The following is a 24,573-nucleotide window of genomic DNA, read 5'->3' as shown; positions in this document are numbered from 1 at the left end:
AGGCGAGGGAGATCAGGGGTTCGGGCCGAGGTGAGGGAGATCAGGGGTTGGGGCCGAGGTGAGCGGGATCAGGGGTTCGGGCCGAGGCGAGGGAGATCAGGGGTTCGGGCCGAGGTGAGCGGGATCAGGGGTTCGGGCCGAGGTGAGGGAGATCAGGGGTTCGGGCCGAGGCGAGCGGGATCAGGGGTTCGGGCCGAGGCGAGGGAGATCAGGGGTTCGGGCCGAGGCGAGGGAGATCAGGGGTTCGGGCCGAGGTGAGCGGGATCAGGGGTTCGGGCCGAGGTGAGGGAGATCAGGGGTTCGGGCCGAGGCGAGCGGGGTCAGGGGTTCGGGCCGAGGCGAGGGAGATCAGGGGTTCGGGCCGAGGTGAGCGGGATCAGGGGTTCGGGCCGAGGTGAGGGAGATCAGGGGTTCGGGCCGAGGCGAGCGGGGTCAGGGGTTCGGGCCGAGGCGAGGGAGATCAGGGGTTCGGGCCGAGGCGAGGGAGATCAGGGGTTCGGGCCGAGGTGAGCGGGATCAGGGGTTCGGGCCGAGGTGAGGGAGATCAGGGGTTCGGGCCGAGGCGAGGGAGATCAGGGGTTCGGGCCGAGGCGAGCGGGGTCAGGGGTTCGGGCCGAGGCGAGGGAGATCAGGGGTTCGGGCCGAGGCGAGCGGGATCAGGGGTTCGGGCCGAGGCGAGCGGGATCAGGGGTTCGGGCCGAGGCGAGCGGGATCAGGGGTTGGGGCCGAGGCGAGCGGGATCAGGGGTTCGGGCCGAGGCGAGCGGGATCAGGGGTTCGGGCCGAGGCGAGCGGGATCAGGGGTTGGGGCCGAGGCGAGCGGGATCAGGGGTTAGGGCCGAGGTGAGCGGGATCAGGGGTTCGGGCCGAGGCGAGCGGGATCAGGGGTTCGGGCCGAGGCGAGCGGGATCAGGGGTTCGGGCCGAGGCGAGCGGGGTCAGGGGTTCGGGCCGAGGCGAGCGGGGTCAGGGGTTCGGGCCGAGGCGAGCGGGATCAGGGGTTCGGGCCGAGGCGAGCGGGGTCAGGGGTTCGGGCCGAGGCGAGGGAGATCAGGGGTTCGGGCCGAGGCGAGGGAGATCAGGGGTTCGGGCCGAGGCGAGGGAGATCAGGGGTTCGGGCCGAGGCGAGCGTGGTCAGGGGTTGGGGCCGAGGTGAGGGAGATCAGGGGTTGGGGCCGAGGCGAGGGAGATCAGGGGTTCGGGCCGAGGCGAGGGAGATCAGGGGTTCGGGCCGAGGCGAGGGAGATCAGGGGTTCGGGCCGAGGCGAGCGTGGTCAGGGGTTCGGGCCGAGGCGAGGGAGATCAGGGGTTCGGGCCGAGGCGAGCGGGATCAGGGGTTCGGGCCGAGGCGAGCGGGATCAGGGGTTCAGGGGATCAGCGGGAGCGGGATCAGGGGTTGGGGCTGAGGCGAGCGGGATCAGGGGTTGGGGCCGAGGCGAGCGGGATCAGGGGTTGGGGCCGAGGCGAGCGGGATCAGGGGTTGGGGCCGAGGCGAGCGGGATCAGGGGTTCGGGCCGAGGCGAGCGGGATCAGGGGTTGGGGCCGAGGCGAGCGGGATCAGGGGTTGGGGCCGAGGCGAGCGGGATCAGGGGTTCTCCTGCTCTTACGCATGTAGGACACTAGAGTTCTGACCAGGGCCGGACTGGGACACAATTTCAGATAAAAACCTATAATGTCTGGCCAGGATTTCGAGATCGCCCAAAATGTCTGGGATTCGGCTTTAGCTTTCTACAGTCGCCATTCAATATGTATACATATGTGTACATTATTTGACACTGACACGTATGTGCCAGCTTTGCAGGTCATGCATTCAGCATCAAACGGATCCCGACTGATACGAAAACACAGGAATTTAAGCAATGCTAAAACGCACATAAACCGATCACTTTTTTAGCGTTCATATACGTTAAACACTACATTCAGATTCACCGATTTGAACGAATTCAGTCCGGTTGAAACAACACCTTGTGCATGTAAACATAATGAATAGCAACGGCAGAAAGCAAAAGCCGAATCCCGGACATTTTGGGTGATCCCGAAATCCAGGCGACATGTCCGGGAAAAAGAGGACGTTGCATGGTCACCCTGGAGACATCGATACGTGCTTTACATATACTGTCCTGTATCACACAGGGACGCAGGAGGAAACCCGGCAGCTGATCCACTTTCGGGATGAAAACGAGCTGAAGTTTCTAAGATCAAAATATGATCAGATTTTTTTGCCTGTTATGTTTACTTTATTGGCCAATAAAGACAGATTTTTGTTAACAAAGAAAGTGTTTCTGAACATCAGTGACATTCAAAACAGTGATAACTGAAACAGATATACAAAACACCATGCAGTGTGTATAAAAAATATTAGTAACGATGTATGATGACGTAACCAAGTGGTGTCTCATTTCATAGGGGTATGTTTTCACCCCTAGCGCTTACCACTCGGTTTCGAGGGACAAGGGGTAGGGGTAGGGGTAGGGGAAGGGGTAAGACAGAGAATTGGGATTCAGCCTAAATCCTTAGGCTGGGGCCGTGTAAAATAATTAAAGGCTTTCTCTTGAACGGTATCCTCACTTCCCTTTTCCTTCTCTTCATTTACCCTAATATCTCCCTGTCTCTCCTTTCCACCAGTATCATCAGCCTCATACACTAAGTAAAGTGGAGTACTAGTGTTATATATATATATGTATGTATAAAGTGTGCGTATTTTTCTTGTACCTGTCTCTTCTTCACCTGTCACTTGTTCTGGTCTCACGTTACAAACAGAACTGTCTCCACCTTGGTGTAAAACAACCACCTTATTGTAATTTGTTTGCCCAGAATCTACATTTATTTTAGTAAAAAATCAAAGTATTATATTTATGACAAAAAGTTGTTGTTTTTATCTTAAAATTACTTAAATATCCAACATTTAGCAACACTATATTTCATACAATATGTAAAAAAAAAAAAAATAGCGATAGCGCTTACATTTGCTAGCATTTCAATAATAAGTTAACGAAGAAAAAAGTACAGTATTTACAGATGAAACTGACCTGCACTTGAAGCCCTGAACAGGTCATTCATTTTGCAACATTTTGCTGCTTGTTCAGGTGCTTTCTTTTTCGTTGTCCTTTCCCTCTCTGCTCCACCTGGCCGTTTTCTCTCCATCACCGGGTGATGCTCGCACTTTCTGTTTAACCGTTTAGCTGAGGCTTAAAGTCGAATCTTAGCCTTGCCAGTCAAGACTTAACAGATTCATGATTTTATTTTATAATAATAATTTTATTGAATAACAAATTCGAAAATGATCACTGGTAAATGTAGTAGTATAAAATAGCCTAATAATAATAATAATAAAAAATAATAATAATAATAAATCGCTGACTGACAGCAGGCCAAATTAGTCGTCAGGCCACCAGGAATTCTCCCGGTGCTCCCGATGGCCAGTCCGGGCCTGGTTCTGACTCCTCCTGCTGAAAAACTGTTACGCATTCATTCACAGTCAAGTGTGTGCTGTAAAACACAATCTATAGGCCCGTTCACATCAAGGACGATAACTATAACAATAAAGACAGTTTTAAAAATCATTCTAAATGTAAAAGAATAACAGAGTCCACACCTCAACTATAACTACGACTGCACACAGAAACAATATCGTTTGTATATCTTTCTGAGCAATTTTTCTCCAGCAGATGAAGGATAAAAACAGCCAGTCAGAATCATCCTTCTTTAAAGAGCTTGAGCATTTAAAGCGACAGACAACAAACTGCAGTGCTTATAATAAACAGAACGATATCGTCCAGTGTGGATTATAGTTATCGTTATAAACAGACACCCCCCAGCTGTTTGTTTGGGGTTACGGTACATTAGTGGACGAAACTGTTGTTCGATCATGTTTGCTTGAGATCATGTCTCCTCACACAGACAAAACAAAGGGCAGCAGAGTTTGAGAAGTTTGTGGAGGAGAACGAGCTGAAACGTCGCCGTGCGCTGAAGAAGTTCCAGATGGAGAGACAGCAGAATGAGCTGAAGGAGAAGGAGAAAGCTGAACTGTCCTCACATCTCCAAGACTTACAGGCAAGGTAACTAGTAAAGACAGTCCAGTACTGATGAGTACACGGATCAGACACACTCAAGCACACATATTCCTCAAACCAGTTTTAAACAAAATCTGAAATCTTATGACTGTTAAAGTTGAGATGTGCATTAATCATGTTTTCTTTATTCAACAGACGACTGTATTTAAAAGAGCGAGTGAACAAATTTAAGATATTCGAGGACTTTCTGATGAAGACTCTTGATTTACTTCCAGACAGTAAGAACATTTGGACAGAAAACTATCTTTTATTTAGTCTATAGGCCGTTCACACTAGGAACGATCACTATAACGATAGAGTATATAGTTCTAAATATAATAGCCACACCTCAACTATAACAACACAGGAACGATGCCACTGTAATCTCTTTCAAAACAAATTTCTTTTCTAGTTTATGAAAGATAAAATCATAGACAGCCAATCAGAATCCATCCTGCTTTAAAGAACTCAAGCATTTAAAGCGACAGACGAAACTGCAGCACTTATAATAAACTAGGGCTGTCAAAATGGCTGAAAGCTAAATGCAAATTATATTCGAATTCTCAAGGCAATACTATGTTAGAAGAAAAAAGTGCTGTATTGTCTCCTGTGTCCACAAGAGGGCTCAAGCGAGCGCAATAAGCAGATATAAACCAAATCAAGCATCGCATCTTTTATTGAAATGAAGCGACATTCACTTTTTAAAGTGCATTAACTTTTGAAAGAATTGTTTTAAAATAAAATATAATTTCCTTAATGTGCATGCAAGTAAAATTAGGTTGCTATGGTGCATAAAACTGTGTAAGTGCATCAGTAACCTGAGAAAACACACTTCAACACACAGCGTAATGAACTACATGAACACACAACAGCAAACTGGCATTCAGAAACACTCACTTCTACTCTACATATACATATAGATAATCACACACACCAGACGCTCTTGATCTGAGTGAGTGCTGAGCGCTTTCTGTTGACAGTGTTTCAGCTGATGAACACACACACACACACACACACACACACACACACACACACACACACACACACACACACACACACACACTCAGATCTGTCCGATGTGCAGGTTTGGTCAAGTGTGTCGTTGCACGATTTTTGCCTCCAACTGAGAGGCTTTCGTCAGCATGAAGCCTTTCCCCGCCATTTTCCAAATGAAGAATGCAGCCACACCTGCTGTACTGGATACGCTAACAGGGACAAACCGCTTCAGTTACGTCATCGCCATCTCGCCTCTCGACACAACAAAAATTTGAATTTTTTACATTTTTTTTAATTCGACGAATATTCGAAATTCAAATTTTTATTTGACAGCCCTATAATAAACCGTATGATATTGTCCGGTGTGGACGCTGATATAGTTATGGTTCTTGGTGTGAACGGGCCTTTAGTCTCATCCCCGCTGTGCAGACTATCTAGGGTACCGGACGGAGCTGGTGACGGCGATCATCAGACGCTACGAGACTCTGAGCATCAGCCGACAGGATCTTCTGCAGCAGTTAAACAGCCTGACGGACGAGATGAAGACGAGCCAGGACCAGCTGGACGCCCTCAAACACCAGCACAACACCTACAAACTGGTACATTCACATCAGTGAAACCAGCATTACAGGCTCGTTGCACATGCGTGACGTACTGACGTGTGTTTGTGCTTGAGGCAGATGGCTAACCAGGAGCTGTCCGAGCGGCAGACACAGCTGGATCAGACCAGCGAGAGGAACAAGCAGCTGGAGATGACGCTTCGCATGCACATGTCCCAGTCCAGAGACCAGGTCTGAGCCCTCACAGTACAAACACTGAGACCTCGTGAGAACGTGTAGAGCAGGGTTCCTCACACCGACCTCAGATCTTATAGAGATCCTGAAGACCTTGATTATCTCGCTCAGGTGTGTTTGAGATTGTGTGTTTTCTCAGTCATCTTTAGTCAGATACATTTACATTGTGACCAGAATGCAATCAACTCTACCTGTGTCTGTAAAGATGTGAACCAAACGCACATACAGATGTATGGCGGCCCACACAAATCCAGTGCATTCTGTCTTGTGAGGACGTTATATGGGAGGTCCTATCACTTCTTTACTCTGGTATAAAGTTTGGGTTAAGATTATTTGAAGGACGACCTTCTAACATCGCTGCTGAAGAACTGCTACACTACTGCCTTCTATAAATCCCCACAAGAACTCTGGTCAAGCTTACTTATTTTATGTATGAGAGAATAATAAATTGGCGAGCCACCAAACAATCACTCGGCTAAATCTAGAGAAATCTAACGAGAGATGCACGTCTCACGGATCCGTTTGCGTGACGGACAGCGGCGAGCTCGTTTAACCCATCACCCGACAACACAAGTTAACCACATTCATTAGAATGTACTAATCATCAGGTTATTTCCCTGTGAGGATGTCAAAACCTAATCATTTGTGTATCTGACTTCTACTGTCTTTGATATGTGATGGTAAACAAGCAGAAAGAATCGATATATAAATGCTGGCTCTGTCCGGATGCGCTCCATTCCCGCAGTAAAGACACTTTACTGACACATATCACACATGCGCACTTCACTGAGCCACAAAATGATGGTTAATGTGTTTACATGAGCAAGATGTGTCCATTGGTTTATGCTGAAGCCAATTGGCCAATTGTCACTGAAATATGCACAAATGCATGCAAATACAGGCTAGCGGCAGTATAAAATGCGCTGGAGTGACAATTGCATCCGACGGCTTCTTTCTGTAGTATCTGCACGGGCCCCACTGACCCGCTGGACCCGCATGAGCACTGTATCGCCTGCCTGGGGTTGGCCCACGCTGAGGCTGCATTCAGCGAGTCGGACTGCGACCACTGCGCGGACATGTCGGTTCGTGTCCTGAGGACTCGCAGAAACATTGCCCGTGGCCTTACGGGGGCTGGTGGGCCCTTCCCTCCTGAAGACGACAATGTATTCACCAGTACTTTACGCTCATTTGTGCCCCTCTTCGACCTCGCTCGGAGCAGATCTCAACCTGACTTCCAAACCCTGCAGACTGACCGCACACCTTGGTGACGAGGCTTACACGTCAGCCGGTGAAGCGGCATCCGCACTGCACGCGATGGCGGTGTTGCAGGTGTTCCAGACAGCGGCGGCACCACCGCGGACTCCATGAAAGAGTGCGCAAACGGACTTCACGCTGATGGCCACTAAGTGCCCGGCCCAAGCCATTGGCTGGTCCATGAGCTTCATGGTGGTTCTCCACAGGCATTTGTGGCTAACTTTAGCTGACCTGAGAGACTCAACAGCCTATCAACAGTTATAATTTAGTGATCCAAAAAACTACAGGGCTATTTAATCAATAAACACCTCTGCATTAGCTCTGCACTCGCTGTAGGTACAGGCACCCTAACTCGCTCTCTCATGGCTTCAGGGCCCTTAGGATCAACTGCACTTTGGGTTGGGTTTTGCCGGTGCACCTCGGTTTGGCAGTGTGCCAAGAGGGCATGAGAACCTTTGTTGCTGTAATTAATTTCTTTTGAGCAGACGCTGCATTTTGCGTACCTATGACAGCGGGAAGCTGTGCTGAACTCCCTTCTGCTCTGTTTTGGCTCAACCTTCAGCCAGGACCAGTTCCATCTGCACCTCAGTCCTGACTCAATCTGTGCTGCAGAAACAGCATCCTCCTCTTTGAGCTCTCTCTTTCTGCAAAAGAATTGCCCAGATATCAGCTGGATTCATTCATGGCTCCTTTTTCATCAAATTTACAGAGGTCCTATTTTTGAATATTAGCCTACAGACACACAATCTTAGAGAAGTTAAAAAGGCTCAGTACGACACTAAATACAGGTGTAACGTTAAATGGGGTGTAAACCGTTCTGAGTTTTCCAGAGGTAGTTGAAAAGACATTTGACCGGATTGCTTTCGTGGTGGAAACGCTCATGTGATCGAATGTGTTCAAACAGCCACAAAAGACAGTCTTCTCTCCGTCTACTGACCTAATGCTTAAACATTATGGGAAGCGCGTGGGATTTAAACTGTCGGCTGGAGACACAAGTTTGGTTTGAAGACAAAAAACATACCAAGATTCCAAATGTTCTCTCATCATTCCTGATTTCTAACACACAGCGTTCGGCTGATTTCTAACACACACTCACATCGTTCATCTTGTCTTGTGTCTGTCAGAGCAGAAACTAAAGCTGATGCTCTCCGTGTGTTTCTCCATCGTCTCTGGTCACGTTCATATGTAATTTGCGCGAGCTTATTTTGTCTATTAGATTGAAAGATCTGAAAAAAATATATACATTTACCCACCCATAGACACTCCCCTCGAAGAAATCAGGATAGAAGTGGTTGAAAGTGGACGAAAGAGACGGATTAAAACACCAGGTGTAAACGGGTAACGTTATGTGTCTCCCTCGTCAACTTGTGATCCGATCGACCAAAACGCATCTTAATACCAGCTGTAAACAGAGCCTTACTCGACTTAATAACAGACTAAACTTGATTTGGCAAACTTTAGCAAGTTACCTAAGGTTAAGTTAATTTACAAGCATTACATTGTTGGCAGCAAACTTACCTCAGAATTGTTGATATACCGCGAAAAGTTGTCCATGGAAAAGAAGAGGGTGGCCTTACCTTGATTCTGATTGGTCAAAAGGATTGGCGAGGATGATTGCGTCGGCTCGAGAGATGGTCTCACTCCAGCCTATGAGCTTGCAATTTCTGTGCGTTCGAATGTTGCTAATGCAGTTGTTACCGCTTGGCTGTTGACGCTGTGTATGTTTACATGCTTCTCTTATGCTTATTGTGCTGTGTCTGCCCTGTATTCAGTGCAGCCTGCTCTCATTCTGTTCAGATATGTAATTTTTTATAGGAATTGAACTTGCGTTTCATTGGTCTAGCTCCGCCTTGTAACAATCCGCCCTCAAATATTTTTTTAAACAGCTGTGTTACTATAAACGCACAAGGAGATTCTTTGGAATGAATACAATAATGGTGAATATCACCAAAGCCTCAATACTGTCACCTACATCAATGCTTTCTCTAACATATCAATTATCACGAGCAGATGTATGATAGTGAATAAGTCACACACCATAAAAGATAACAATAATATTCAGACGGCGCTGAACACCATAAACATAAACACACAAAACAGCTCAATTGAATGACGCGCAGAGCGCAGTATAGTATAATGAAACAATTATCCCGTGCACTCACCACCTTCAAACACCCCGTACAGGAAAAATAAGTAAAAAAAAATGTCCGGGCTGCCTCATGAGCTTGCTACAGTCTTTCCAACCGGGAAACATTTAGTCCATTAGTCCATGGGAATGATCCTCGAACGGAACGAGACAAAAAAGTAATCCACACACTCACCAAAAAAGGAAACAATTAGTCCGTGAGAATAATCCGTTTGCCAGAGATGTGTACACGAGTGAAAAATCCAGGTGGTTGAATAATTCTCTGTCCTCTCTCCACCATTAAAGCAGTCTCTTAAAGTAAGGTTTGAAAATGCTATCAAACCATAAGGAACAAGCTTTAAATATTATAGCTGCAGCAAACATTGCTGGCGCCATGAATTCAAACACACCTCTCTCGGTTCCTGATTCACCCCTCCATTCATAAGCTTAGGCACGCCTTCATTCATAAGTGCGGGCGGCCGAGCCTTAAAGAGACATCCCCTCTTACCAACATACACAGTGGAAGCTAAGCATATCACACGGGAATACACAGGAGTATCATTCATCATACATAAACATTATGTGAACCAATATAATACCTCCTGAGCAATCATAAGCATTTCTATTTTCAAAGGAACACTTAAATTAATGTGACAGTGTCACAGATCCCCCCCCCTAGCTGGAGGTACCGGAGGCTGAACCCCAAAGTAGGGCTTCAGATTGACCACATTAATCGTGTCCATCTTTTTGTTTTGGTCATTCCACTGTACATGGTAATTGATGGGGCCTAATTTTCTCATCACAGTGGCTGGACCCGACCACTTAGGCGCAAGCTTCGATGAGAAGTTTTCTGAGGCTTTAGAGAGTGGGTGAGTGCGGACCCAGACCAGGTCTCCCGGCAGGAGTTGTGCACTTCTCCTGTGGGTATTGTAATACCTGGCTTGTCTAGACTGACACACCCCAACTCTCTTCTTGACTTGATCATTCATTTGTTTCTGTCTTTCCAGTAGGGTGTATGGTAACTGTTGTGGAGTAGGAGGGGAACTAATGAGTCTTTCCAGTGGGCCTTTCAGGGACCTTCCGAGCGCCAGCTCTGCAGGAGTTTGGCCCGTGGTCTCATGATAAGCGGCGTTGATGGCAAAACGGAATTCCCTGATCCACTGATCCCAGTTCTTATGTTGGTTCCCCACGTATGATGCAATCATCGTCTTGATGGACCGATTGGACCTCTCAGTAAGGTTAGCTTGGGGGTGATAACTGGTGGTAAATTTCTGCGTTACTCCCCAGGTCTTACAGAGGTTAGCCATTTCATGGCCAGTGAACTGCGGCCCCCGGTCAGACACCAACTCCAGAGGAACACCAAAGCGGGTGAAGATTTCATCCTTCAGAATTAACACAATGCGGTGTGCCTTGCCATCTTTTAATGGAAACATCTCCACCCACTTTGTGAAGTAATCCACAAGGACAAGAAGGACGGTGTTGCCTTTTTTACTCCGGGGAAATGGCCCCATGAGGTCAATCCCTAGCTTTGCCCAGGGTTCTTCCACAGGAGTAGCCTGCATGAGGCCAGCTGGCTTTTGATTTCCAGCCTTATAGACCTGGCAGATGGTACAAACCTTGACATGGTTCCAAACGTCCTTTCGAATGGATGGCCACCAGGCGACCTCAAGGATCCTCAAGAGTGTTTTCAGCCTACCCAGATGCCCGCTCAGAGGATGATCGTGAAAGTAGGTCAGAAAGACCGGTACAAGAGACTTTGGAACGACTAGCTGATATTTATCACCTCCTTCTTTTACAGGTGACCGTCGATACAGAAGGCCTTGCAGCTTTGTGAATCCTATCCGGCCAGACATACTCAGAGCATCTGCCCCTTGGACCAGATCGGTGACCTCTGAATCTTCTTCCTGAGCTTCCCTTATTTCAGACAGAGAGGAAGGCAGATCAGAAGAAACATAGGCATTTGCTGCAGCATAAACGGCAGTTGAAGAAGGAGGTGTGACTGCTCGGGACAGGGCATCAGGCACAAGATTATGGAGTCCTTTCCTATACTGGACTCTAAACTGAAACTGTTGAAGCCGCAGGATCCAGCGAGTCAGGCGAGAGCAGGTCTTCGGACAATTGAAGGCCCAAGTCAGGGCAGCATGGTCAGTGTATATGGTGAACTCAGCCCCCTCAAGATAGTGCTTCCACTTTTCAACCGCCCAAACGACAGCAAGACACTCCTTTTCAGAGGTAGAGTAATTACACTCTGCCCCACGTATCCCTCTGGATGCATACGCGATCACTTTCTCGCCTTCTGATGTTTTCTGCACCAATACAGCTCCCAAACCCACATCGCTAGCGTCTGTGTGGATTTCAAAGGGTAAGGTGGTGTCAGGCTGCATGAGGATAGGTGCGTTCACCAGCGCTCTCTTCAGCTGATCAAAGCTCTGCTGACATTCCTCTGACCAGTCCCACTCCACGGTCTTCCTCTTCAGACGATTCAATGGGGCAGCCAAGTCAGCAAAATGGTCAATAAATTTGTGGTACCACCCCACAAGGCCTAAGAAACGCTGGAGTGTCTTGAGGTTAGTGGGCTTAGGATATGTTGTCACTGCCTCAATTTTTCCTGGATCCACCTGCACGCCTTTGTCTGAGACTACGTGGCCCAAGAACCTCAGCTCCTGCCGGAAAAAGATACACTTCTTGATATTAAGGGTCAGACCAGCCTTGTGGAACTTCCCTAAGACGGCATGCAGATCCTGGAGATGTTGTTCATGTGTAGGCGAAAAGACTATGACATCATCAATATACACACAGCAGGTATTCCCTCTAAGCTCTCCCAAAACCTTCTCCATCAGTCGCTGAAAAGTGGCTCCAGCATTTCGGAGCCCAAAAGGCATACACTTGAACTGGTAGAGGCCCATAGGTGTTATCACAGCCGTCTTGGCCTTACTGTCCTCGGACATGGCGACCTGCCAATATCCAGACTTCAAGTCAAGAGTGCTGAAAAAGGCCGCACCATGCATAGACTCCAATATCTCGTGGATAATAGGCATAGGGTAGGCATCTGGATGGGTTTTGGCATTGAGGTGCCTAAAATCCACACAAAATCGAAGGGAGTCATCTGGCTTCTTGACTAATACCACCGGAGCACCCCAGGCGGACTGTGACGGCTCAATAATGCCATCCTTGAGCATCTGCTCCACATGGTCAGCAATAATCTGCCGCTTAAAAGGCGAAACCCTGTATGCCCTGCAGCGAACAGGCACCTCGTCAGTGGTAAAGATACAATGTTCTTCAACCCTGGTCTTGCCCAGTGTCCCAGAACACACCCTCGGCCAGGCCTGGAACAGTTCTCTAACCTCTGAAGATTGGTCTGGAAAAACAGAAGACACCACTCCCAAAGGTGATAATGGACTCAAAGCTCCCGGGTAAGGAACAGCCACATATAGGCTGGCATTGGAACTAGTTTCAGGTTCCTGCATCAACGTTTCCTCCAGCGGGTGAGACAGAAAGGGATGGAAATTATAGCCCCTGGGTCCTTTCACCCCATAAGTGTGGTCTCCCATATTAATGATGGTAGAGGTTTTTCTGAGGAAATCCAAACCAAGAATGATAGGGAAAGCCAAATGGTTGTCAGCCATGACGAATATCTCCAGCGTCCATATCACCTCATGCCAGACGTACACCATCTGTGTCTTCCCCACAGCACCATAAGTCTTCCCATCAGCCAAGGCAAAGTTTTGATTGTCACTCGGCTTCAGTCTCTCACCATCGCGAGCCAGCTCCAGCCAGAGACTCTGCCGCATAAGTGAGTAAGTACATCCTGTGTCAAACACCGCATGACACTGCCTTCCCCTCACTTCTATTGGAACATGGAGGAGCACCATTGGAGATTTCCGTCCTAGCTGCACCACTGTCACCACATCAGCAGGTTTCTTAAACTCCTTAGCAGGTCCCTTGTCCTGGGTCTTCCTTAAGCCCTTTTCCTTGGCCTTCTGATGGTCCACTTTCCCCCAGTATTCTTTAGACGATGTGCAGTCTTTCTCCACCAAGGTGCCAGTCTGAACCAACTGGTCCACGTTTGTTACTGTACCCCGGAGACAACCAGCTATTCGAGGGTTGCAGTTATTAAGGATTTTGCGCACCAACTCGGTTTCTGTGATATCTGGCTTCCACCGCAAACAGAGAGCACGGTAATCGTAAGCAAAATCCCTCAGACACTGATCAGGCAACTGGACCATGTCCCTGAGCTTTTCTTCTACCTCGGTGAGGTAATCAGGGGGGAGAAAGGCATCCATAAAGGCTTTCTTAAACTCAGACCAGTTGTTCACCCTGTGTTTCGCCACCATCCACCAGCTATGTACTGGCCCTTTAAGAGTGTTAGATAGGGCACCTACCAGCTCTGCATCAGACAATGGCCGTACTGCAAAGAAGGTTTCGCAGCGATCAACAAAGTTGAGAACATCGGCCACCTCCCTAGAGCCACTAAATGAAGGAAATTCCATCTGAATAGCTGGTCGTGAATAAACCACAGGTGGTCTGATGTCTTGACTACATGAAACACCCAATGAAGGTGAGATACTGGTGCTTGGCATGAAAGACTGTATAGGTGGATGAGAAAGTGCTCCATTGAATGGTGTCTGAAGCGGTGCACCGGATGGAACTGGTGGGCACGGAATGAACACTCGAGCATAAGGATTTGAAGACTGACCAATATTGTCACTACCAGCCGCCATGTCCGGAGCTGTCATGTTGTTAAGCCGAGATGGAGTAATCCTGCTGATAGACGGGCTCATTACATGTGCGTCTATACCCAGAGGAGCTGCAGTTTGTGTGAAAACACTGGATGAAGCTTGGGCAGGAGTAGAGCGGCTATGGGGTGGAAGAAGAGTAACTCCTGTGCGTGGAAGAGACCTAGGGAGAGCAACACGGCTGGCTCTCTTCAGACGTTCATGTTGTGCTTTCCACTTTTCATCACGCCTTTGCAAGCAATCCACTAATTTTTCCTCAAACTGTTTTAATGTTGATATCATGCATTGCTCAAGCACCTCGACACTTCTGTTAACATTAGTCCTTATGCCCACTTCTCTGTTCAATGCACTATTAATCGAATCTCTAAAGTCTGTCTCAAGTGTATTTAATCTGTCCATAACTGATCCCAAATCATTGGTAATAGTAGTAAGAACGGGAAGTGTGAGATAAGATGTGTCTCCCTCATCTCCAATGCTTTGTTCATTCTCTTCTGGATCTGAGATATAAAGTGAACTAATCAGGGATGTTACTTCCCCCACAGGATTTCTCCTAGTGACCCATGCATCTCCCCTTGCTTCATGGTGCTGTTCACTAGCCCCATGCTCTGACGTAGGTGTAGAGGCCCTGGTGTCATGCTCAGATATTTCATCCTGGACTTCATCAAGCTCCACAAGTTGTGCGACTCTTATTTCTGGCACGTCTGGCATTTTTTTTTTTTTTTTTTTTTTTTTTTTTGTACTTAAATGCAATATCAAACAGAGTATAATATGTGCAAAGATTGCTCAGGGAAGCATTCAGCAAATATTCAAAATATAATTAATATATATATATATATATATATACCAGTAATCAATATTCACATAGCTCGGGTAATAAAGCAAAATCACCAAAATTACATTTCATTCCCCGTACGGGCCACCATCTGTAACAATCCGCCCTCAAATATTTTTTTAAACAGCTGTGTTACTATAAACGCACAAGGAGATTCTTTGGAATGAATACAATAATGGTGAATATCACCAAAGCCTCAATACTGTCACCTACATCAATGCTTTCTCTAACATATCAATTATCACGAGCAGATGTATGATAGTGAATAAGTCACACACCATAAAAGATAACAATAATATTCAGACGGCGCTGAACACCATAAACATAAACACACAAAACAGCTCAATTGAATGACGCGCAGAGCGCAGTATAGTATAATGAAACAATTATCCCGTGCACTCACCACCTTCAAACACCCCGTACAGGAAAAATAAGTAAAAAAAAATGTCCGGGCTGCCTCATGAGCTTGCTACAGTCTTTCCAACCGGGAAACATTTAGTCCATTAGTCCATGGGAATGATCCTCGAACGGAACGAGACAAAAAAGTAATCCACACACTCACCAAAAAAGGAAACAATTAGTCCGTGAGAATAATCCGTTTGCCAGAGATGTGTACACGAGTGAAAAATCCAGGTGGTTGAATAATTCTCTGTCCTCTCTCCACCATTAAAGCAGTCTCTTAAAGTAAGGTTTGAAAATGCTATCAAACCATAAGGAACAAGCTTTAAATATTATAGCTGCAGCAAACATTGCTGGCGCCATGAATTCAAACACACCTCTCTCGGTTCCTGATTCACCCCTCCATTCATAAGCTTAGGCACGCCTTCATTCATAAGTGCGGGCGGCCGAGCCTTAAAGAGACATCCCCTCTTACCAACATACACAGTGGAAGCTAAGCATATCACACGGGAATACACAGGAGTATCATTCATCATACATAAACATTATGTGAACCAATATAATACCTCCTGAGCAATCATAAGCATTTCTATTTTCAAAGGAACACTTAAATTAATGTGACAGTGTCACAGCCTATTAGACGCGAGCACTCCTGCCGGCGCTGTGCTATTGGTGGGAATTGTGTGCTGTGATACCCTATGCTTGGTATACTTTGCTTCGTTCATCGGCTATCTTCGCCGCTCGCACGGAGGGATTTTATACTATTCCCACAGTGTAACTGACACAACATAGAAGTGACCGCTCTCGAAAGGGAAAGTCTCTGGTTACTATCGTAACCTCGGTTCCCTGAGAGGCAGGAACAAGGCATTGCGTCAGCCGCCTCGCCGCTTTCGGCTGTGGAAGTGTTCAGTCGTGGATTCTGATGCAATTGTTGCTCCAGGGCATTTTATACTGCCACTAGCCTGTCAGTATTTGCATGCATTTGCATATTTCGCGACAATTGGCCAATTTAAGTGGAGAAGGGGAGTTCCCACAGCGTAGCTGATGCAATGTCTCGTACTTTCTCGCTTTCTGTTGTTCAGCGCAACGAATTCAGATCAAAGTTAAACATAAGTGAAATCTGGAGAACACTGCAGAACACAAAATCCCACCTTACATATACCTAAACCTACCCATCTCCACCCCTGATCCCTAAACCGACCCCTAAACCTACCCATCTCCACCCCCTGATCCCTAAACCCACCCCTAAACCTACCCATCTCCACCCCCTGATCCCTAAACCCACCCCTAAACCTACCAATCTCCACCCCTTATATCTGGATCCAACTCCGCCCCCTGGATCTCGTGTACTGCAGTGAGGTGCTACTGGAAATCTGTGCAGCGAACATTATTATCCTCACGTGAAACTCGTGATTGTGTGGATTCTGATTGAAATTACTGGATTTTGCCTATAAAATGTTAGTGAGCAATGGTAAATTTGTCTAGTTAAGGTCTAAAGTTTGTTCTTGATTTGTTGCCATTGCAGCTCGAGTCTAAACCCCGTCGGTCTCGCTCCCACTTCAGTCTAACTATTGTCGCATATAAACATAAGAAGGCAAAAGTGAATAAAAATACAGCGATACATTAAAATGACATGCTTCTGTCCATCTTAAGCCGGGTTGGTTCAGTCTCTCTTCTGTTCACTAGACTGTCGTTGTGATGGAAAGACAAAAGCGTGGTTAATGTCTGTGATGTTGCGGTTTCTTCGGCAGGTGGAGGAAGTGGGGAACATCCTGATAGCTGTCAGAAACCTCGGAGAGCAGTGTTACCTGAGCCACTACGGCCCTCTGGACGGCATGGACGCGGCCACCGTGATGGACATGATAAAGGTGCCGGCACTTCAGTGACATTCAACCTACGGCACTTACTCAAACTCGATCAACAACTTGTTTCTTTCTTCACATGCTTTCAAAGGAGTTCATGGTGGAGAAAGCAGACCTGGAGAGAAGAGCTATGAGACTCACAGACAGCAGTGCTGTGACAGCGAAGAAAAGCACTTCCGGCAGAATCCAGCTGAAGAGCAGGAGCAGCGGAGCCACAGTGATGAAGAGCAGGAGCAGTGGAGCCACAGTGATGAAGAGCAGGAGCAGCGGAGCCACAGTGATGAAGAGCAGGAGCAGCGGAGCCACAGTGATTAAGATGCCGCAGTAGATGGACACTGTCGCAGCTGCTCACGCCACCAGACTGTGTGAGAGTTCAGTACCAGCGTTTGGGTTTAGATACAGGGTGCGAATTACGGGGGGGGGGGGGTTTGGGGGGTCTGACCCCCCCTAATGAAGGCTTGATATCCCCTAATGAAGGCATGATCCCCTAATGAAGGCTTGATCCCCCCTAATGAAGGCTTGATCCCCCCAATGAAGACTTGACCCCCCCTAATGAAGGCATGATATCCCCTAATGAAGGCTTGACCCCCCCTAATGAAGGCTTGACCCCCCCTAATGAATGCTTGATATCCCCTAATGAAGGCTTGATCCCCCCTAATGAAGGCTTGACCCCCCCTAATGAATGCTTGATATCCCCTAATGAAGGCTTGATCCCCCCCTAATGAAGGCATGATCCCCCCTAATGAAGGCTTGACCCCCCAATGAAGGCTTGACCCCCCCTAATGAAGGCTTGATCCCCCCTAATGAAGGCTTGACCCCCCTAATGAAGGCTTGACCCCCCCCAATGAAGACTTGATCCCCCCTAATGAAGGCTTGATATCCCCTAATGAAGGCTTGACCCCCCCAATGAAGACTTGACCCCCCTAATAAAGGCTTGATCTCCCCTAATGAAGGCTTGACCCCCCCTAATGAAGGCTTGATCCCCCCTAATGAAGGCTTGATCCCCCCTAATGAAGGCTTGACTCCCCCTAATGAATGCTTGATATCCCCTAATGAAGGCTTGATCCCCCCTAATGAAGGCTTGACCCCCCAATGAAGGCTTGACCCCCCCTAATGAAGGCTTGATCCCCCCTAATGAAGGCTTGACCCCCCAATGAAGGCTTGACCCCCCCTAATGAAGGCTTGACCCCCCCAATGAAGGCTTGATCCCCCCTAATGAAGGCTTGATCCCCCCTAATGAAGGCTTGATCCCCCCTAATGAAGGCTTGACCCCCCCTAATGAATGCTTGATATCCCCTAATGAAGGCTTGATCCCCCCTAATGAAGGCTTGACCCCCCAATGAAGGCTTGACCCCCCCTAATGAAGGCTTGATCCCCCCTAATGAAGGCTTGACCCCCCTAATGAAGGCTTGACCCCCCCAATGAAGACTTGATCCCCCCTAATGAAGGCTTGATATCCCCTAATGAAGGCTTGACCCCCCCAATGAAGACTTGACCCCCCTAATGAAGGCTTGATATCCCCCAATGAAGGCTTGACCCCCCCTAATGAAGGCTTGATCCCCCAATGAAGACTTGACCCCCCTAATGAAGGCTTGATATCCCCCAATGAAGACTTAACCCCCCCTAATGAAGGCTTGATCCCCCCAATGAAGACTTGACCCCCCTAATGAAGGCTTGATATCCCCCAATGAAGGCTTGACCCCCCCTAATGAAGGCTTGACCCCCCAATGAAGACTTGACCCCCCTAATGAAGGCTTGATATCCCCCAATGAAGGCTTGACCCCCCCTAATGAAGGTTTGACCCCCCCAATGAAGACTTGACCCCCCTAATGAAGGCTTGATATCCCCCAATGAAGGCTTGACCCCCCCTAATGAAGGCTTGATCCCCCCTAATGAAGCCTTGACCCCCCTAATGAAGGCTTGACCCCCCCAATGAAGACTTGACCCCCCTAATGAAGGCTTGATATCCCCCAATGAAGGCTTGACCCCCCCTAATGAAGGCTTGATCCCCCCTAATGAAGGCTTGACCCCCCTAATGAAGGCTTGACCCCCCCCAATGACGACTTCCGGGGCGCGGCTCTGCTGCTGACCCAGTGCTTCACGTGCGTTCGTTCGTTGGTTGGTTTGTTTGTTTGTTTGTTTATTCCCGTGATTTAAGTATTTGCTGTTCTATTTTTATTTTATTTTAGCCATTATGTCCACTATGAAAATGAGCTGCTTCGCATATTGGGCGATTGTATATCTGTTGAAGTTATTAGTGGCGATCGGTTCGGAGGTGAACGCCGTAAGCGGAGCTCACATGTACACCCGGGAGGAACTCCTTTTATTAATCCCGCATCTTCCGAATGTTTGTCCTCAAGTGCAATTGCCTGAAGATTGCAAAGAGCTTTTAAGGAATTCTAGGACAAGGACATGGAACAGGATTTCATCGAAGAAACGAGGATCTAGAGGTGGGGTGCGACAGAGATTAAAAAGAAGAGGCCATAAACCTCCTTTACCTGTAATCACCCTCTCAAATGTACGGTCCCTAAGAAGTAAAACCGATGAACTGCTATTGAAAGCGAAATATGACAGCGATTTCAGACAAAGTAACTTGATATGTTTTACTGAGACCTGGCTAAAGGATGGAATACAGGACATCGACATAAGTGGATATACAATGATAAGAGCGGACAGAAATGTAGCCGCATCTCAAAAAGCAGTTGGAGGAGGTCTGTGTATCTACGTGGATAATAGGTGGGCCACTCGATTTCGTATATGTGAACAGGTATGTACTCCGGATTATGAACTCTTGTCAGTGGCTTTTAGACCTTTCTATCTTCCCAGGGAGTTTGGGCAAATAACAATTATTTTAGTATATGTTCCTGGACCGGATCATGTGAAAGCCGGGAACAAAATAGCAGAATGTTTTAATGAAGCACTGGCCCATTCACCTGAGCAACCAGTATTGATCCTGGGGGATATGAATTCATGTGATCTGTCAACTTTTTTACCTGCTCTACATCAATATGTTGATTGCCCGGCCAGACTCTCGCGTATCTTGGATAAATGTTATGGCAATATTGCCGAAGGATACAAAGCCATCTGTCGCCCCCCTCTGGGGAAGTCGGACCACAATATTGTACATTTATTTCCCAGATATCGGGCTAAGATTAAACGAGAGAAACCGACTGTGAAACAAGTACATTTGTGGACTGAACGGAGCAAAGAACAACTGAGAGACTGTTTTGAACAGACGGACTGGCAATTGTTTTTTAATGCTAATGACAATGTTCATGATATCACTGAAAGTATTACGTCCTACGTAAATTTTTGTGAGAGCAACTGTGTTGAAACAAAAACTGTATGTATATACCCAAACAATAAGAATTGGCTTACAAAAGATTTAAAAGTATGCCTTAATGAGAGGAAGGTAGCCTTTACGACGGGGGATAAGGAACTAGTTAGAGAGAAAAATAGAGAACTTAGGGGGAAAATTAAAAGTGCTAAACTAGAATATAAAAATAAAATTGAAAGTAAATTCCATAAGGGTAATGTAAAGCAAGCTTGGGAGGGACTGAATGTGATGATGGGAAGGAAGGGAAAGAAAACGAACCCCACTCAATCTCATAATGCATCTTTTGCTGATGAACTAAATGTATTTTTTGGCAGATTTGACACTGGTGAATGTAGCACTGAGGTTGATAGGATCTGTTCTGATATCCCCTTATATGAAAACATTACCCTGGAAGAACATGAAATTGCATACTGCTTGTCCCGCACAAAATCAAATAAGGCACCTGGACCTGATGGGTTGAATGGGCGTGTACTAAAGGATTGTGTTTATCAATTGACCGGGGTCTTTACACAGTTATTCCAGCTTTTGTTAAATACATGAATAGTACCAAACCTATGGAAGGTATCCACAGTTGTCCCAGTACCCAAAATTACAGGAGCAAAAGGGTTAAATGATTTTAGACCAATATCATTAACATCTGTTTTGGGGAAATGTATGGAAAGAGTAATTATGCAGCACTTAATGTATTTTGTGAGTGATGTCTTGGATCCATTGCAATTCGCATATAAAAAAGCAAGAGGTACTGATGATGCAGTTTTAACATTATATAATTCAGTTGCTGAGCATGTACAATTAACTTCAAATTATGCTAGAATTTTGTTTTTAGATTTTACATCAGCTTTTAACACGATGAAGATTCACATTTTAATTCAGCGACTGATTGATTTGGGGGTAAATGGTGGACTTATCTGGTGGATTAAAGATTTTTTATCTAATCGCCCACAAAGAGTGGCTATTAATGGCAAACTGTCTGGAATTATCACATTAAATACAGGAGCCCCTCAGGGAGCAATTCTATCACCAATACTATTTTCTTTGTACATTAATGAGTATAGGATAAAAAATGAGGGGTTTAGTCTCCTTAAATATGCCGATGATATGGCACTTGTGGGTCTTATGAAAGTGGGAGATGTTAGTAGTGCTTCTGTATATTATGAACATGCTGAAGCACTTTTTGAGTGGTGCCAGTCGATTGCACTGGTGATAAACACAAATAAGACAAAGGAGTTGGTAATAACTGGAGACAAGCGTAATATTTTGGGGTTGGAACCTGTAGTACTAAATGGAAATCCAATAGAATTTGTCAGTAATTTTAAGTATTTGGGGACATATATTGATGCCCAACTTAATTTTTTAGAAAATACTGATAGCATTTGTAAGAAGGCTCACCAGAGGTTACATCTAATTAGGAAGTTGAATCACTTTGGTGTGAGCAAGATTATACTCGAAATGGTTTATAAAAATTTTGTGGAAAGTATTCTGGTTTTTAATATGACATCATGGTATGGTAACCTGACTGTTGTGAATAAAGCTAGACTAAGATTGTGAATGAGGCAAGCAAAATAATTGGTAAGACACAGAGACACTTGAATGATCTTTATCGTGGAAAAAGTAAGGAAAAGGCTTTAAAGATAGAGCCCCCCCCCTCCCTCCCTCCCTCCCTCCCTCCCTGCTGTTTATGAACGCTGAATGAATAAGAGACTGTTAGAGACACTGCACATTAAACTCAAATGTGCATTAAAGAGATGATCAAACAATCCCATTCACATGTTTTTATTATGCAACAAATGACTGGCTTATCAGTATTTCACTGTAATCATCTCAGTAGACAGTGACGAGAGTAAAAGATGTGAGAATGTTTGGGTGAAACGCCCAAATAGAGAACATATGACAGATTTAAAATTAACAGAGAGAAAAATTAAAGGAAATAAATGAACACTTACTTTTTTTAAAACTAAGTCTACAAGATCTCTAGTTCATTATTTCTCATATATAAACATCAGGTCTGTGTTCACAATACATTTCTAATGGCAGTCATTTACAGATGAACAGATCAGGATCAGTCCATGTAGTAGACACCACTAGACATACAACACTACACGCTTTACACGTCTCTCTGCTGGATCATGTTCTTCAGTCCCAGACGTCCCCCTGCTTTCCCTTTGGTAACAGTGCATTTCCGCTGTCCTTCACACATGTAAACACCATCCTCTGTTTAACCCAGTCAGCGCTGCAGTGTGGCGGTCGCTCTGTCGCGGCTCACGCTGGCGAGCGCAGTGTCCGCTGTGGCGACGGGCAGCGGCGGCAGGGTTAGCTTGCCCATCTGCGTCGGGTACCTGGTCTTCATCTGGTGTCTGAAGACCGGCTGGGAGATCAGCTGCTTGAGCTGGTTCTTCAGGCTCTTCATCAGCCTCTGCTGCTCGCGGTCGTCATCCTCATCTTTACCGCCTCCTGAAACACACAGGCCACAGGTCAGGGGTCAAAGGTCACACTGTAAACACTGCTCATGCCACTTCAGAAGCTCGTACCCATCAGCAGGTCGTCGTCCACGTCGATGTCCATGGCCTCGGCCGCCTGCCGGACCCAGGAGTTGTGCTGCGTCTCTCGGCTGTGGAAGAACTCCATCTTCTCGATCCTCCTGGCCAGAGTCACACGCTCCTGTCGAGGGAAACCGGCTCGTCACACTACAACACAACGCTAGCGGACCAACTACAGGTCAACATCAATCTGATTCTGATTGCTTTTCTTCCCTATAGTGACGTGTATCTGAGTGAAACGCTTCTGGAACAACAACAAATGTGGGCGGGGCTTGATTGTGTCCGTGGGAAATTGATTGGATGGTTGTGGTTTGCTATTGGTGGGTCTCATGTGAGTGACAGGTTATTGCCCCGCCCTCTTCATCAGATATAGTTGATTTTGATTTCATGGTGACTTTACAATGAAAATGTAAAATACTAGATTGCCATTGTTAACTATTGTGAAACGGGTCCATTGACATTCAGATCTACAATTTAGTCACCAAGAAATGAAAATGAATAATTCATATTTTTTTTATGGAATATTGCAGTGTTTATTCTAAATTATTTATGGGTGCACATCAATGGCTGTTTACATGCTCAAGTTCAGTCCGACTGACTTCATTCCTATTGATGAATCTGAACGTAGTGTTTACATGAACGCTAAACACGTGATCGGGTTGATGTGTGCGTTCATATCACAAGCTTAAATCGGAATAGATATTTTAGACGTGCGCACACTGGACGAATATACAGTTTCCCTATGTTTTCGCATAATAACTATTCACATACACTGGTTCTGTGTTTTAAACAGCAGACTTAATATTTATCCATTTTTCTACATCATTACGCTATTTCTATGTCATTACGCTATTACATCATTACACTATTTCTACATCATTGCGTTATTTCTACGTCATTACGCTATATCTACGTCTACATGTTCTCTCGATCGGATTAGAAAAGGAATAAACCACTCCTTTCAATCGGATCGTAGTCTCATTGGGGTCGAGCTCAATCGGATCGATTACGGTGTTTTACATGAAGGCTTTTCAGTCTGATTGAGCTGCCTTTACTAACGGATTATTTGGTTGCATGTAAACGTAGACCGTGTGTTAGTAATCTTGAATCAGAATAAGTTCCTATTGCAGCATCTCTTCTCTTCTCTGATGATGTGGGCGGGACTATAACCTGTCACTCGCATGAGATCAGCCAATAGAAAACCACAACCATCCAATCAATTCCCCACAGACACAATCAAGCCCCGCCCACATCTGTTCTTGTTCCAGAAACGCTTCACTCGATATACGACACAATAGAGGAGAAAAGACTAAAACAACTTCCCTTTCATGACGACTTTATTTCCCTCATCTGACTGTAATCATCTGACTGCTGTAATCGATCTCTACAGTCTCTCCTCTTTAAAGTTGTGGAATCACTTTCATGGGTATCATGTGTTGTTGGGGCACATGGGAACAGAGATGATGTTTGGTCCAGTGCTGGATGCAGAAGTGTGTGTGGGCCGGAATAATTCACATCACCTCATGTTATTCAGCCGGCTTAATTAGGAAGCAAGCGCCCGGGTCCTGCGCGGCCCTGCTACGCCCATGACTTACAGCTGAAGTGTGTGAGATAAGATTAAACCGGTCATGAACACGTCAGTCTCCCTTAA

General features: G+C 46.3%; 2 protein-coding genes across 2 annotated transcripts in view; both read right to left on the bottom strand.

Annotated features, from left to right (window-relative positions):
- fam98b (family with sequence similarity 98 member B) overlaps positions 1 to 24,573 on the bottom strand; it is a 549,041-nt gene that overhangs the window by 88,045 nt on the left and 436,423 nt on the right. The gene's annotated exons all lie outside the window — the stretch shown is intronic.
- ddx24 (DEAD (Asp-Glu-Ala-Asp) box helicase 24) overlaps positions 22,143 to 24,573 on the bottom strand; it is a 22,594-nt gene continuing 20,163 nt past the window's right edge. Inside the window, exons 8-9 of the mRNA XM_081393866.1 lie at positions 22,914 to 23,043; positions 22,143 to 22,836 (exon numbers count right to left, since the gene is read on the bottom strand). Of these exons, the coding sequence (XP_081249992.1) occupies positions 22,610 to 22,836; positions 22,914 to 23,043 (357 nt within the window). The 3' untranslated portion in view covers positions 22,143 to 22,609. The remainder of the gene's footprint in view (positions 22,837 to 22,913; positions 23,044 to 24,573) is intronic.

Source organism: Scardinius erythrophthalmus (assembly GCF_964197995.2).
Source record: "Scardinius erythrophthalmus genome assembly, chromosome: 19".
NCBI lineage: Eukaryota > Metazoa > Chordata > Actinopteri > Cypriniformes > Leuciscidae > Scardinius > Scardinius erythrophthalmus.
Note: the sequence above shows the minus strand (reverse complement) of the source record. Positions and strands in the feature narration are given on the sequence as shown.